Below are 15,359 nucleotides of genomic sequence, written 5' to 3'. Positions count from 1 at the left end.
AGTGTTTATGGATTTCATTTTATTATTATTATTATTATTATTATTATATTATTTATTTATTTATAAAATATTTTACCATGAAAGATACATTGAGATTTCTCTCGTTTTCAAGTATGTCCTGGGTCCACAAATCATTGCATTGTTACATTAGGGTACAATAAAATACAAAAACAATATTAATACACAATAAATACAAATTTTAACATAGATCAGGTAGGAAATATATAATCAACCATGACAGGTGCATTCTGTTTTGAGGTTTAGGCTTAGGGAAGATTTTAAATTGTGCGGGAGGTCGTTCCACAATTGCGGTACTCTGTAGGAGGAGGAGGATCGGGCTGCTTTCTTTTTGTATTGAGGTAGACTAAGTAAAGTGTTTGTACTGGATCGGAGGTTATAGGAAGTGGGAACAGCCGGGGAAAGCATTGTGTTCAGGTAGGGTGGGAGTTATTTATTATTATCCATTATTATTATTATTATTATTATATTATTAGTTATATTATTATTATTTATTTATTATTATTATATTATTATTATATTATATTATTATTATATTATATTATTATTGTTGTTATTATTTTGTTATTTATTGGTTTCATTGTATTATTATATTATTATTATATTATTATTGTTATTATTATATTATTTATTGGTTTCATTGTATTATTTATTATTATTTTTGTTATTATTATATTATTTATTGGTTTTGTTGTATTATTTATTATTATTAATAGTTATAATATAAGTTTATTGGTTTCATTGAGACACTGGTGGACAGAAAGCATCCTGACTCCCTGTTGCCCTATTGGTCTGTTTCCATGGACTGCACTGATTGGCTGACCCCGTTGGCCCCGCCCACTCTCTGCCCAGTCTAATCATGGCGGCTGTGATTGGCTGACCAGGTTGGCCCCGCCCACTCTCTGCCCAGTCTAATCATGGCGGCGGTCTCCCTCGTGCTGCCCAAATGAGGGCGGGGTTTTGTCGTTTCAGCCACTCACGGCTGAGGAGCGAGTCCAAAGCCGGCAGCGACCAATGCCGAGCGGGTAGGGTGTGACGCAATGAATGGGGCGGGGTCTGTGCAGGAAGACGCGGGTTATATCTTAACGGAAGTCGGGGTCACCGGCAGAGCGAGGAGTGAGCGGTGAGAGACCGACAGCCGCTTCCGGGGGGACACCGGGCTGGGAGCGAGGGGGACACCGGGCTGGGGGCGAGGGGGACACCGGGCTGGGGGCGAGGGGGACACCGGGCTGGGAACGAGGGGGACACCGGGCTGGGAGCGAGGGGGGCACCGGGCTGGGGGCGAGGGGGACACCGGGCTGGGAGCGAGGGGGACACCGGGCTGGGAGCGAGGGGGGCACCGGCCTGGGGGCGAGGGGGACACCGGGCTGGGGGCGAGGGGGACACCGGGCTGGGGTAGAGAGGGACACCGGGCTGGGGTAGAGAGGGACACCGGGCTGGGGTAGAGGGGGACACCGGGCTGGGGTAGAGAGGGACACTGGGCTGGGGTAGAGAGGGACACTGGGCTGGGGTAGAGAGGGACACCGGGCTGGGGTAGAGAGGGACACCGGGCTGGGGTAGAGAGGGACACCGGGCTGGGGTAGAGAGGGACACCGGGCTGGGGGCGAGAGGGACACCGGGCTGGGGGCGAGAGGGACACCGGGCTGGGGGCGAGGGGGACACTGGGCTGGGGGCGATCGGGAGGACACCGGGCTGGGGGCGATCGGGAGGACACCGGGCTGGGGGCGATCGGGAGGACACCGGGCTGGGGGCGATCGGGAGGACACCGGGCTGGGGGCGATCGGGAGGACACCGGGCTGGGGGCGATCGGGAGGACACCGGGCTGGGGGCGATCGGGAGGACACCGGGCTGGGGGCGATCGGGAGGACACCGGGCTGGGGGCGATCGGGAGGACACCGGGCTGGGGGCGATCGGGAGGACACCGGGCTGGGGGCGATCGGGAGGACACCGGGCTGGGGGCGATCGGGAGGACACCGGGCTGGGGGCGATCGGGAGGACACCGGGCTGGGGGCGTATTTGTGACGTGTAGTATGGTAAAAACCAATGTGCAACATTTGGGGGGAAAGTCGGTTCAGTTATTTTAGCCAGAATTTTGTAATTCAGTTTTCTACTTGCGGCAATTATAGTAACCAAAACCTTGTATTATTGGTATTTGTCTGATTTTATATTTTATTTTTTCACAGGAAAACTGGTTCCTAGTTGAATTGAACAGCATCGAATATGGTAAATGCGACTGTTTATATATAAATCTATTTCTAGGGAGGTCAGTTAAATTAAACAATATAAATAAATGTGATGGCGAATCTGTCCTGTCAAAGTTTAAAAAATTACTTTTTATTTCTTTATTTTTTTTATTTTAACACTTCTGAAGTTTTGCAGAGTTTTCTCCCTTTATTTGACTGTTTCATATCCGGAGATCTGGTAGCGACCATCGTACTGCTTCTGCATTTTAATTTCAATTTTTCCTTTTAAGAAGATATTTATTTTATTATTATTTTTTTTTTTTTGTACTGATTGGGAGTTTAAAAACTCCTGACTGCATTGTTTTCTGTAATTGCAAATACCCCTCGATTTTGGCCTTCAGTAAAGAATTGAACATTTTTTCTTTTTAAATAATTGATGGATTTTAAAATACTATACCTCTCACCTGGATGTTCTAAATACCGGTTCCGGTTATTGTGATATATAGTTATAGGCTTTGTGTTCTATTGTCCCTAGGCTTCTATAGTAGACATAAAATCGAAGGAGGAGAAGGATGCAGAGCTGGACCGTAAGATTGAAGCTTTACGGAAGAAGAATGAAGCTTTGGTCCAGAGGCACAAGGTATGTACTCTAACCCGTGCGCGGATATCAGTATGTAGTGGGTGGATTTTGAGCTGATTTAATTATATTTAGATCAGTCATTGCTGAATTTGACACTTCATGATGCTTTAATGGGTAACTCCACCAAAAGTAGCACTTTCTGAGGTGGTCCGCCCCCCCCTCACCCCACCCCAAATAAATGGTAAAACTCCCATCCGTTCCATCTCTGCTGAGTCAAAGCCCTGTAGCCCTATTTCCCTGAGTTAGTCACATCCTCTTGCTGGAGGTGGCAGAGGGCAGGGAGGACAGACTGAGGCCTAGATAGGGGTGGCACAGAATGGGGTAGGGGGTGCAGATGCCATTGGCAGTCTGGCACATGCATATAATTGACTTGACTTCTTGGTTGGCTAATGATCCTGCTGGAAGTGGAGTTACCTCTAGTAGCTAAAGGGTTAACAACCTCTGGAATGTGCAGCATTTCAATGCGAAACCTGCAAATACAGACTCCAGCGGTGCTGAGTAAACCTTTTTAGACTATAGGCTACATTTTCTGTGATACCTGGCCAGGCTTTAAACTAGTTAATCGTGTTGGGAAGTGTTTACCATCACTGGCACACTGGATAAAATGTGTGTGCTCCGTTGCATTAGTCCCCCATAGAGCTGTGCTTGTTGGATACCAGCATCCTTTGTTTTGATGTATCTGTTTACCATGTGCTTGTCTTTAAATCACAGTTGATTGAGGAGGACAGAAGGAGAGCAGAGCAAGAGGGAATTGCAGTCACCACACCGCGAAAGGGGAAGAATACGGACGCTGAGCCCGACAAGGCCAGGAAAGAAAAAGAAAACTTCTCAATCACTCTTGATGTAAATGCCGGGGTAAGAACTCCTTTCAATAAATGCATGTGATGTCCCAAGCTGAGGGACTGGGGTTTAGTGTAAGACTTCCTGTACTGTTACATCCACGGATACCGTTCATGCCCAAGGAACCAGGATTGTATTAAAGGGACACTACAGGTGATACTCGAAAAATTAGAATATCGTGCAAAAGTTAATTTATTACAGTAATGCAATGTAAAAGGGGAAAGTAATATGAGAGACACATTACATGCAAAGCAAGATAGTTCAAGCCGTGCTTTGTCATAAGTGCAATGATTATGGCTTACAGCTCATGAAAACCCTAAATCCACAATCTCCGTAAATTAGAATATTACATGCAATCAATAAAACAAGGAGTGTACATAGAACAACATCGGACCTCTGAAAAGTATAAGCATGCATATGGACTCAGTACTTGGTTTGGGCCCTTTTGCAGCAATTACTGCCTCAATGCGGCGTGGCATGGAAGCTATCAGCCTGTGGCACTGCTGAGGTGTTATGGAAGACCAGGATGCTTCAATAGCGGCCTTCAGCTCTTCTCCATTGTTCGGTCTCATGTCTCTCATCTTTCTCTTGGCAATGCCCCATAGATTCTCTATGGGGTTCAGGTCAGGCGAGTTTGCTGGCCAATCAAGCACAGTAATCCCACGGTCACTGAACCAGGCTTTGGTGCTTTTGGCAGTGTGGGCAGGTGCCAAGTCCTGCTGGAAAATTAAGTCAGCATCCCCATAAAGCTAGTCTGCGGAAGGAAGCATGAAGTGCCCCAAAATCTCCTGGTAGATGGCTGCGTTGACCCTGGACCTAATGAAGCACAGTGGACCAACACCAGCAGATGACATGGCTCCCCAAATCAACACAGACTGTGGAAACTTCACAGTGGACTTCAAGCATCTTGCAATGTGTGCCTCTCCATTCTTCCACCAGACTCTGGGTCCTTGGTTTCCAAATGAGATGCAAAAGTTGCTCACATCAGAAAACAGACCAGGTCTGTTTTTCTTTAGCCCAGGTAAGACACTTCTGACGTTGTTTGTTCAGGAGCGGCTTGACAAGAGGAATACGACATCTGAAGCCCATGTCCAGGATCCGTCTGTGTGTGGTGGCTCTTGATGCACTGACTCCAGCCTCAGTCCACTCCTTGTGAATGTACCCAACACTTTTGAATGCCCTTTTCCTGACAATCCTCTCCAGGCTGCGGTCATCCCTGCTGCTGGTTTCTTCCACACTTTTCCCTTCCACATAACTTTCTATTAATGTGCTTTAATAACAAAACACCAAAAAAAGGCAATCTACAATACAGAAATAATAGAGAAGGACATAGCGCAATACTGTTGCAAAATACTATAATTGTGGTTTAAATGATTGCACTCACAAAAACAGTTTGATTGAAGGCACATCAAATATACTGCTGTGAAGAATTCAGGACTTGTGGACCATCAGAATCATGCATAGGAAGAAAGAAATAAATAATAGTGCAGAGTATCCAAGTAAAAAAGACACACTTTATTCACAAATGCACTTACAGAATTGCAGTGTCAAGTAGGCACATCAAGGTTCAGATGGAATGGCATATCCCAGTGGAAAAATCCAGAGGAGCAAAAAAACCAGATGCATAAATTAAATAAAATCAACAATAAAATAAAACGTATTAAAACAAGAAACTCTAGCACTAAAGGAAAGCCCTACGTGTTTCGTTCATAAAAGAACTTCCTCAGGGGCATCAAATAAGAAGTCCTCCAAATGCAGGCATAAAACTTTTTCTTGTTTTAATACGTTTTATTTTATTGTTGATTATATTTAATTTATGCATCTGGTTTTTTTTGCTCCTCTGGATTTTTCCACTGGGATATGCCATTCCATCTGAACCTTGATGTGCCTACTTGACACTGCAATTCTGTAAGTGCATTTGTGAATAAAGTGTCTTTTTTACTTGGATACTCTGCACTATTATTTTCTTTCTTCCTATGCATGATTCTGATGGTCCACAAGTCCTGAATTCTTCACAGCAGTATATTTGATGTGCCTTCAATCAAACTGTTTTTGTGAGTGCAATCATTTAAACCACAATTATAGTATTTTGCAACAGTATTGCGCTATGTCCTTCAATCAAACTGTTTTTGTGAGTGCAATCATTTAAACCACAATTATAGTATTTTGCAACAGTATTGCGCTATGTCCTTCTCTATTATTTCTGTATTGTAGATTGCCATTTTTTTGGTGTTTTGTTGTTATTGCCTTGAGGATATAAGAGGAATCCTTTATCTACAATACAGTTAATTAAGGGTAATTTGTGTGTTTGTTTCACCCAATACCCACTAAGTGTGTTTGCTATCTACACACAGGTGAATGTACACTGTTTGATTTTAATGTGCTTTAATACAGCACTTTGGGAACATCCAACTTCCTTCCCAATTACCTTTTGAGGCTTTCCCTCCTTATGGAGGGTGTCAATGATGGTTTTCTGCACAACTGTCAGGTCAGCAGTCTTCCCCCATGACTGTGATTCCTACTGAACCAGACTAAGAGACTATTTAAAGGCTCAGAAACCCTTTAAAGGTGTTATGGCTTACTTAGCTGTGAGCCTAGAATATTGCACCTTTTCACAGTATTCTAACTTACTGAGATTGTGGATTTGGGGTTTTCATGAGCTGTAAGCCATAATCATCGCACTTCTGACAAATCACGGCTTGAACTATCTTGCTTTGCATGCAATGCATCTATATCGTATATTAGTTTCCCCTTTTACGTTGCATTACTGAAATAAATGAATTTTTGCACGATATTCTAATTTTTCTAGTATCACCTGTATAGTCACCCAGACCAATCCAGCTCATTGAATGGTCTGGGTGCAGTGTCCCTGTCCCTCTTAGTCCTGCAATGTAAATCATTGCAGGTTTAGAGAAACTACAATGATTACCTTGCAGGACTATGACTACCTCTAGGCTTGCTAGGTGACTGACGCTGGATGTCCTCACTCTCTCCATTAATGCTTTTTATATGGTGAGGGACTAATGTTCTCACCAGTTGGAGGTGGAGCGCCGAGGGAGATCGATGCTAGAATTTTTAAAATCCTTTTAAAACTCTCACAGAGGGAAATCGAGTGTAAGGAATACAGCTTTTGTATTCCTTATAATATATAATCCCTTTGAGTGGGTTTAGAGTACTTTTTTTTTACTAAACATGCTTGTTTCTAGGTTACTAGGTTTCCAGGTTACTTCTGTGAATCCTTAACCGTTTCTGTTCAGCAGTTTTTAGGGTTAAATTCATGTTTGTTTTCTACAGGAAAAGCGGGTTGTAAATGAAGGAAGATCACCAAAACAAACACAAGATTCTCCAAGAAGTCCCACTCATAGGAAAAGTGGTAGATCAGGCTTATCAGGTCGGTCCCCTTCAAATGCCCAGACTGAAGACTCTCACCAAGATGAGGGCAATACCAGCCCTTCATCAACAAGGCCTACAAGAAGCCGGAGGAGCCAAGGGTCCGATGGACTTAAACGAGAATATGGAGCTGAGTTGCATTGGAAAAGTTCAAGAGGGAACACAGATGGCTCATCTGGAGATAGGTGGACTTCCTCTCCTAGAGGAGGAGCTGCTTGTGGAGACCGTGGTGGAAGAGGTCCTGGGAGAGGTGGTGGGACTCCTGCAAGAGGTGGTGGGACTCCAGGCAGAGGTGGGGTGCATACTGCGGTTGTAGATGCACCTGGGCCCGACAGAAAAGTCAAGGTACAATATCTGTAAACAATTTCAGACTTGTTTCTGGTTGTTTATTTATTCTTACCCTCTCTATGTTGGGTATTCTTTTCAGGAGTGGGAAGAAAAGAGAAGACAAAATATAGAAAAGATGAACGAAGAAATGGAACAGATTGCAGAATACGAGAGAAGCCAGAGGGTAAGCGGATATTTATATTGTTTAGTGTTAATCCTCTTTCAAAGGAAAACATTGTCAGACGTTTTTTGACTCCAATAAGTCCCAAGTGATGGGCCAAGTGATGGATAAATATGATTTCTGCTTTAAATCCTGCTGGATGCCTTAAAAGACCACTAAAGGAAATCCGACCACTTCATTTCAACAAAGTGCTCTGTGTGCAGTGGCAATTTAACCCTTCAATGTAAAACATTGCCATTTTTACCCACACTAACATCTAAATCTCGATTCTCATTAATACCCTTCTCTAGCAGGATGGAGCGAGAGAGAAAAATCCTATCCGGAACTTCCTTGATGACCCCCGAAGGACTGGGCCTGTTGCAGATGTTGACCGGAAGGAGGGTAGTAGGAGACATGTGCGGAACTGGGGAGGACATGATTTTGAAAAGGTCAAAACTGGCCTTGACCGAGAGCAGGAGAGTCATGTGAGTGTTTGAGGAATGTAATGCAGAGTTTAACCATGAATGGAAGCTATTGGCTGCGAATTGTATTGTCCTCTAATAATTCCCCTGTTTGCCTATGGGTAAATCAAGCCGTCTTTCCAGATGGGGCTATTGGTGATGTCACTGGTTTGTGTCCTTCCAGTCATGTTTCTTCTCATTTCAATCTGTAGAGTGATTTGTATTTATGCAGCGGCCATTCATATCCGTATATCTGTGTTTATCCTTGTGGGAAGACACATTTCTGTAGTCCTTGCTTGACACGTGTATCTGCTGCACAGGTTCGTCGACCAGCGGGAAGGAATCAGGTGGATATGACAATGTCCATGACCGGAAGGGAACGGGCAGAATATATGAGGTGGAAAAAAGAGCGGGAGCAGATTGACCAGGAGCGGCTGGAGCGACATCGCAACCAAAAAGGCCAATGGAGGCGAGAGTGGGATGCGGAAAAAAATGAATCCATGTGAGTGAGAAGATTTTTATTTTCACAACAGAAAAAATTGGGGGAAAGGATTTCCTCAATTTTCTTTTTTTCCTTCTATGTATGTATATATGTGAGTGATTTTGTTTTATTAATCCATCTTGTTTTCGGTGATAGGTTTAAAGATGATGCAACCGTACATATTGAAGATGATCCTTTGAGCAGACGAGGTGAGTTTAATTCCTAGATTTATCAAAGCAAATGGTACTATAACTAGGTCACTTTGCTCCTACATGGGACTGTCCCTTTAACCCATTAAACATGTCACTGTCATTAGGACACTTTGCTCCTACATGGGGCTGTCCCTTTAACCCATTAAACATGTCGCTGTCATTAGGTCACTTTGCTCCTACATGGGGCTGTCCCTTTAACCCATTAAACATGTCACTGTGCTCCTACATGGGACTGTTCCTTTAACCCATTAAACATGTCGCTGTCATTAGGTCACTTTGCTCCTACATGGGACTGTCCCTTTAACCCATTAAACATGTCGCCGTCATTAGGTCACTTTGCTCCTACATGGGACTGTCCCTTTAACCCATTAAATATGTCCCTGTCATTAGGTCACTGTGCTCCTACATGGGACTGTCCCTTTAACCCATTAAACATGTCACTGCTCCTACATGGGACTGTCCCTTTTAACGCATGAAAGGAATGCAATTTTTACGATTTTAATGTTTTGTTTTTTCACCGGAAAGGGAAGCGAGGAACTCCTAAACCACACACTGTGGGGGAAATTCTATCAGAAAGTATTTCTGTGTATAAACAGAAAAAGGATCGGAGACACGGCACAGAACGCAGCAAACCTTACAAGTATGTTGGAGCTGGTTAGAATTTCAGAACGCGTTCTTGTATCCGTTTGACTATAGCTTATTATGAATGTTCTCTATCCAGTGATACTTTGCAATTTTGTTCCTTTTAACTTAAAGCTTTATATTACGTGTGCAGTATTTACGTAACTTATGACAAAAATAGTCTACTTTCATTTGTAAATCATACAACCTTTTTAAAAACTGCTCCTTATATACACACAGCCGTTATTCCAGATTTTATTCCACAACACTCCTCGAAAGCTTCGCAAAATATACAAACGAAGACTCTCAAGGTTCACTGATAAAATAGGCTACTACTTTCTAAGCATTGATTTTTCTGATGTATGCAGAGGTGAAAATAAACCCTACTGATTGTGTGTTGGAGACTTTCCATCCCTTGGTCACAGAGTGTTTAGAGTGGCCGTATTTTATGCCGCAATGCATTGAAAATAGAAACATTACCCTGACGTTCCCTGTTTTGAAGACCCTTCCCACACCATTCACCGATCCAATCAGGAGAGTCTCATTCTGTGCGGTGGGGACTGATCTGGGTTTTACGGGAGAAGTAGTTTAACCCCTGCGAGCAGTTCCACTCATCACATAGGATAATTGGAACTGTAATATAAATTGAAGTGTTGTGGCATGGTTTGTTAGTTTATTAAAGGTTTGGGCGCACAATAATTTGGGATAATGCCCCACCTTGCTCCCAGTGTCCCTTCCCTTCTAATAACGACTATTACTGTTGTATACAGGGGATACGTTTTTCTCCCATTTACTTCAAACATAAACGAGGAAAAGGAACATAAGACCGTTAGAAGCCTGCTCCCAACTTCCTATTTACACCAAAACTTTTAGCCCTTACCATGGGGAACATCGGGATTAAGACCTCGAACTAAAGATTATTTAGTTTAGCCAACTTTAAAAACGTAAACTATTTTCATGGGGATATTTGCGGGGTGTTTTTTTTTTTTTTTGGTCTGGCATGGATGGTTAATATTTATTTATAGAAAATCATGTCTAAAACTGATATTGTATAGTACTGCTCGGGATTCTGATTAACCAGCATGACCTTTATTTTTCTTATCTTTCTAACAGCCAACATGACAGTCGCTGGGAGAAGCCAGAGGACTTGACAGAAAAGGAGGTGACTGCAAAGAGGGAGGAAAAAGAAACATGTGTAGAGAAAGTGGTGGGTATTTATTGGGTTAGAGAGGGATATTGAGAAAGTGGGGGGGGGGGTATTTATTGGGTTAGAGAGCCACATTGAGAAAGTGGGGGGTATTTATTGGGTTAGAGAGGGACATTGAGAAAGTGGTGGGTATTTATTGAGTTAGAGAGGGATATTGAGAAAGTGGGGGGTTTTGGGTTAGAGAGGGATATTGAGAAAGTGGGGGGGGGGGGGGGTATTGGGTTAGAGAGGGATATTGAGAAAGTGGTGGGTATTTATTGGGTTAGAGAGGGATATTGAGAAAGTGGTGGGTATTTATTGGGTTTGAGAGGGACATTGAGAAAGTGGGGGGGTATTGGGTTAGAGAGGGATATTGAGAAAGTGGGGGGGTATTTATTGGGTTAGAGAGGGACATTGAGAAAGTGGGGGGTATTGGGTTAGAGAGGGATATTGAGAAAGTGGGGGGGGGGGGTATTGGGTTAGAGAGGGATATTGAGAAAGTGGTGGGTATTTATTGGGTTAGAGAGGGATATTGAGAAAGTGGTGGGTATTTATTGGGTTTGAGAGGGACATTGAGAAAGTGGGGGGGTATTGGGTTAGAGAGGGATATTGAGAAAGTGGGGGGGTATTTATTGGGTTAGAGAGGGATATTGAGAAAGTGGGGGGGTATTTATTGGGTTAGAGAGGGACATTGAGAAAGTGGGGGGTATTGGGTTAGAGAGGGATATTGAGAAAGTGGGGGGGTATTTATTGGGTTAGAGAGGGACATTGAGAAAGTGGGGGGTATTGGGTTAGAGAGGGATATTGAGAAAGTGGGGGGGTATTTATTGGGTTAGAGAGGGACATTGAGAAAGTGGGGGGTATTGGGTTAGAGAGGGATATTGAGAAAGTGGGGGGGTATTTATTGGGTTAGAGAGGGACATTGAGAAAGTGGGGGGGTATTGGGTTAGAGAGGGATATTGAGAAAGTGGGGGGGTATTTATTGGGTTAGAGAGGGACATTGAGAAAGTGGGGGGTATTGGGTTAGAGAGGGATATTGAGAAAGTGGGGGGGTATTTATTGGGTTAGAGAGGGACATTGAGAAAGTGGGGGGTATTGGGTTAGAGAGGGATATTGAGAAAGTGGGGGGGTATTTATTGGGTTAGAGAGGGACATTGAGAAAGTGGGGGGTATTGGGTTAGAGAGGGATATTGAGAAAGTGGGGGGGTATTTATTGGGTTAGAGAGGGACATTGAGAAAGTGGGGGGTATTGGGTTAGAGAGGGATGTTGAGTAAGTGGGGGGGGGGGTATTTATTGGGTTAGAGAGGGACATTGAGAAAGTGGGGGGTATTGGGTTAGAGAGGGATATTGAGAAAGTGGGGGGTTTTGGGTTAGAGAGGGATATTGAGAAAGTGGTGGGTATTTATTGGGTTAGAGAGGGATATTGAGAAAGTGGTGGGTATTTATTGGGTTTGAGAGGGACATTGAGAAAGTGGGGGGTATTGGGTTAGAGAGGGATATTGAGAAAGTGGGGGGGTATTTATTGGGTTAGAGAGGGACATTGAGAAAGTGGGGGGTATTGGGTTAGAGAGGGATATTGAGAAAGTGGGGGGGTATTTATTGGGTTAGAGAGGGACATTGAGAAAGTGGGGGGTATTGGGTTAGAGAGGGATATTGAGAAAGTGGGGGGGTATTTATTGGGTTAGAGAGGGACATTGAGAAAGTGGGGGGTATTGGGTTAGAGAGGGATATTGAGAAAGTGGGGGGGTATTTATTGGGTTAGAGAGGGACATTGAGAAAGTGGGGGGGTATTGGGTTAGAGAGGGATATTGAGAAAGTGGGGGGGTATTTATTGGGTTAGAGAGGGACATTGAGAAAGTGGGGGGTATTGGGTTAGAGAGGGATATTGAGAAAGTGGGGGGGTATTTATTGGGTTAGAGAGGGACATTGAGAAAGTGGGGGGTATTGGGTTAGAGAGGGATATTGAGAAAGTGGGGGGGTATTTATTGGGTTAGAGAGGGACATTGAGAAAGTGGGGGGTATTGGGTTAGAGAGGGATATTGAGAAAGTGGGGGGTTTTGGGTTAGAGAGGGATATTGAGAAAGTGGTGGGTATTTATTGGGTTAGAGAGGGATGTTGAGTAAGTGGGGGGGGGGGGGTATTTATTGGGTTAGAGAGGGACATTGAGAAAGTGGGGGGTATTGGGTTAGAGAGGGATATTGAGAAAGTGGGGGGGTATTTATTGGGTTAGAGAGGGATATTGAGAAAGTGGGGGGTTTTGGGTTAGAGAGGGATATTGAGAAAGTGGGGGGTTTTGGGTTAGAGAGGGATATTGAGAAAGTGGTGGGTATTTATTGGGTTAGAGAGGGACATTGAGAAAGTGGGGGGTATTTATTGGGTTAGAGAGGGATATTGAGAAATTGGGGGGGGGGATATTTATTGGGTTAGAGAGGGACATTGAGAAAGTGGGGGGTATTTATTGGGTTAGAGAGGGACATTGAGAAAGTGGGGGGTATTTATTGGGTTAGAGAGGGATATTGAGAAATTGGGGGGGGGGGATATTTATTGGGTTAGAGAGGGACATTGAGAAAGTGGGGGGTATTTATTGGGTTAGAGAGGGACATTGAGAAAGTGGGGGGTATTTATTGGGTTAGAGAGGGATATTGAGAAATTGGGGGGGGGGGGGATATTTATTGGGTTAGAGAGGGACGTTGAGAAAGTGGGGGGGGGGATTTATTGGGTTAGAGAGGGACCTTGAGAAAGTGGGAGGGTATTTATTGGGTTAGAGAGGGACGTTGACAAAGTGGGGGGTATTTATTGGGTTAGAGAGGGACGTTGACAAAGTGGGGGGTATTTATTGGGTTAGAGAGGGACATTGACAAAGTGGGGGGTATTTATTGGGTTAGAGAGGGACGTTGAGAAAGTGGGGGGTATTTATTGGGTTAGAGAGGGGGGTAATGGAAACCGGTGGTAGGGATGGGATCAGAGGGAGTGGGTTAGATCTATATATAGACAAACTGGTTGGTAAATAAGAGTAATCTGACTGTTGATCGCCTTGCTTTAGGACAATCAGAAGAGACAGAAAAAGGTTGAGGAGCCTCCTAAACCAGCCACATCTGCAGTGAAACAAGAGTTGGTGGAAGGAGATGATGAAGATGATGGTGAATGGACAGATGCGAGTGGAGATGAAAATGAGGATGAATCTTTGGAGGAAGAAGAGTCTGAAGATGAGAACGCCAGTACCTCCCCAGTTAGCCCACAACCTGCACCCAAGGAGCAGAGGCATTCTCCTCTCCAGGATACCCCAAAACTTAAAATGCCTCCACCCAGTGAATCTCTACAGGAATCTAATCCCACCACCCCATTCTCCCCTGAAGGTCACATCGCTGTGACTGACTGGGGGGAAGAGATGGAGCAGCTGTGTAATGAGGACAGCCCTTCCCAGACAACAACTGGCTTGGGCCTAATGAAAGCTTGGGAGAACGATATTCCATCAGGTCAGTGAGCCTTACCTGCTCTATATAATGGCGTTACTTGGTGTATAAACGCATGTGGACCCAGCGAAGAATACTTACAAATTAGCCAAATACTTAGCAGATATATCACCAAAGACAATGTGTATGGATTCCTTTGCATGTTATCTTTGGGGTTGTGTGAAAAGTTAGCTTGCGCTAGCTGCAGATCTAGTGTCTGCAGCTACTACTAGCCCTCCATTTATGGATTTATTGTTCATACGAATAGTCACAGTAGTTTTTGTTTTGACGCTTGTGGTTGGACCATGCCGATTCCAAAATCACAAACCGCAGAGCGCATGTAAAAGGCTTGTTTTAAATTGTGTCAATTGTATTTTATATAAAGTAATTGTGCATTTCCATCTTCCTTCGGAACTCATACCAAACACTCGTATCCTTTCTTTAGCCTCACTGCTCTTTTTCATAATCCAACCTTCTCCTCCACCCGTCTTACTCTTTCTCAGTCTCCTTTTCTTCCGTCCCATTTTCCTCCACTGATCAATATATATTTTTATATACATTATGTCTAATTCCTTCTCATCCCAAAGACTGAAGAATTACCCGTCCTGAAACACCCAGCAGGCTTTAACAGGAGCAGATGGCGACGGAAATCACTGTATTAAAGCGGCGCGCACCACCCCACAGAGACTCCACGAGCGCTTTGTTTGGATATATAGCCGCTATTCCTATTAAACCATTTCCCACCTGTCACCAAACCCAGAATAATGTGATTAATGTAAAGCAAGGTGCTGTGAGCGCTATACCGCATTGCAGAGCGGCTGGGAGCTGTTTGTGTTGATGTCATTTTATTTCATTTTTTTTTAATTTTTTTTACAATATTCTTATTTTACTTTTTAGAATTGTGTTGATCTGCCAAACAAATCATTGTTTATTTTTATTGCAACATTCCTAAGATTTATAGATATTATTGCTGTCATTTTGTATATAATTTAGTTTTTATTTAAATGACCATAATATGTGTAAATATATATTTCTTTTTTAAAGATCTAGCCTATACAAGGCCACATTGCTGGGTAGCAGATACTTTATATTTTCTAAACACACTCATATCATGTACAGTTGCTACAGCTCTGTCCTGATTATTTCACTTTACGTCAGTGTTTACAGTGCTTTGATAAAGTACTGTATTGCGTCCAGACTTTTATTATTTAGCACCCCACAAATATCCCAACAAAACACCCAAACAGTTGTGCTAGGAGCAGTGAATAAACACAACATCCAAACTCCTTGTGGGCTCATCCGACTGGTGGAAGACGGCAGCATGTGTCACCCTGGGTTGCATATTCCATCTGAAAAGACTACATGCCTCTGACCTCTATGCCAGTCG

The 15,359-nt window shown here is 43.7% G+C and overlaps 1 protein-coding gene across 2 annotated transcripts in view; it reads left to right on the top strand.

The window, feature by feature from the left end:
* Nucleotides 1-1,078: 1,078 nt before the first annotated feature.
* Nucleotides 1,079-15,359, top strand: part of CCDC9 (coiled-coil domain containing 9) — a 40,066-nt gene continuing 25,785 nt past the window's right edge. Inside the window, exons 1-12 of one of the 2 annotated variants that reach the window (XM_063431048.1) lie at nucleotides 1,079-1,141; nucleotides 2,202-2,241; nucleotides 2,737-2,841; nucleotides 3,553-3,696; nucleotides 6,976-7,416; nucleotides 7,499-7,582; nucleotides 7,873-8,043; nucleotides 8,340-8,521; nucleotides 8,657-8,709; nucleotides 9,238-9,352; nucleotides 10,447-10,540; nucleotides 13,564-13,996. In XM_063431048.1, the coding sequence (XP_063287118.1) occupies nucleotides 2,239-2,241; nucleotides 2,737-2,841; nucleotides 3,553-3,696; nucleotides 6,976-7,416; nucleotides 7,499-7,582; nucleotides 7,873-8,043; nucleotides 8,340-8,521; nucleotides 8,657-8,709; nucleotides 9,238-9,352; nucleotides 10,447-10,540; nucleotides 13,564-13,996 (1,825 nt within the window). In that variant the 5' untranslated portion in view covers nucleotides 1,079-1,141; nucleotides 2,202-2,238. Of the gene's footprint in view, nucleotides 1,142-2,201; nucleotides 2,242-2,736; nucleotides 2,842-3,552; nucleotides 3,697-6,975; nucleotides 7,417-7,498; nucleotides 7,583-7,869; nucleotides 8,044-8,339; nucleotides 8,522-8,656; nucleotides 8,710-9,237; nucleotides 9,353-10,446; nucleotides 10,541-13,563; nucleotides 13,997-15,359 lie in introns of both variants that reach the window. The other variant, XM_063431047.1, reaches the window with a different exon arrangement.

The sequence above is a fragment of the Pelobates fuscus genome, chromosome 9 (assembly GCF_036172605.1).
Source record: "Pelobates fuscus isolate aPelFus1 chromosome 9, aPelFus1.pri, whole genome shotgun sequence".
NCBI lineage: Eukaryota > Metazoa > Chordata > Amphibia > Anura > Pelobatidae > Pelobates > Pelobates fuscus.
The sequence above is the reverse complement of the archived record's forward strand: the minus strand, read 5'-3'. Positions and strand labels throughout refer to the sequence as shown.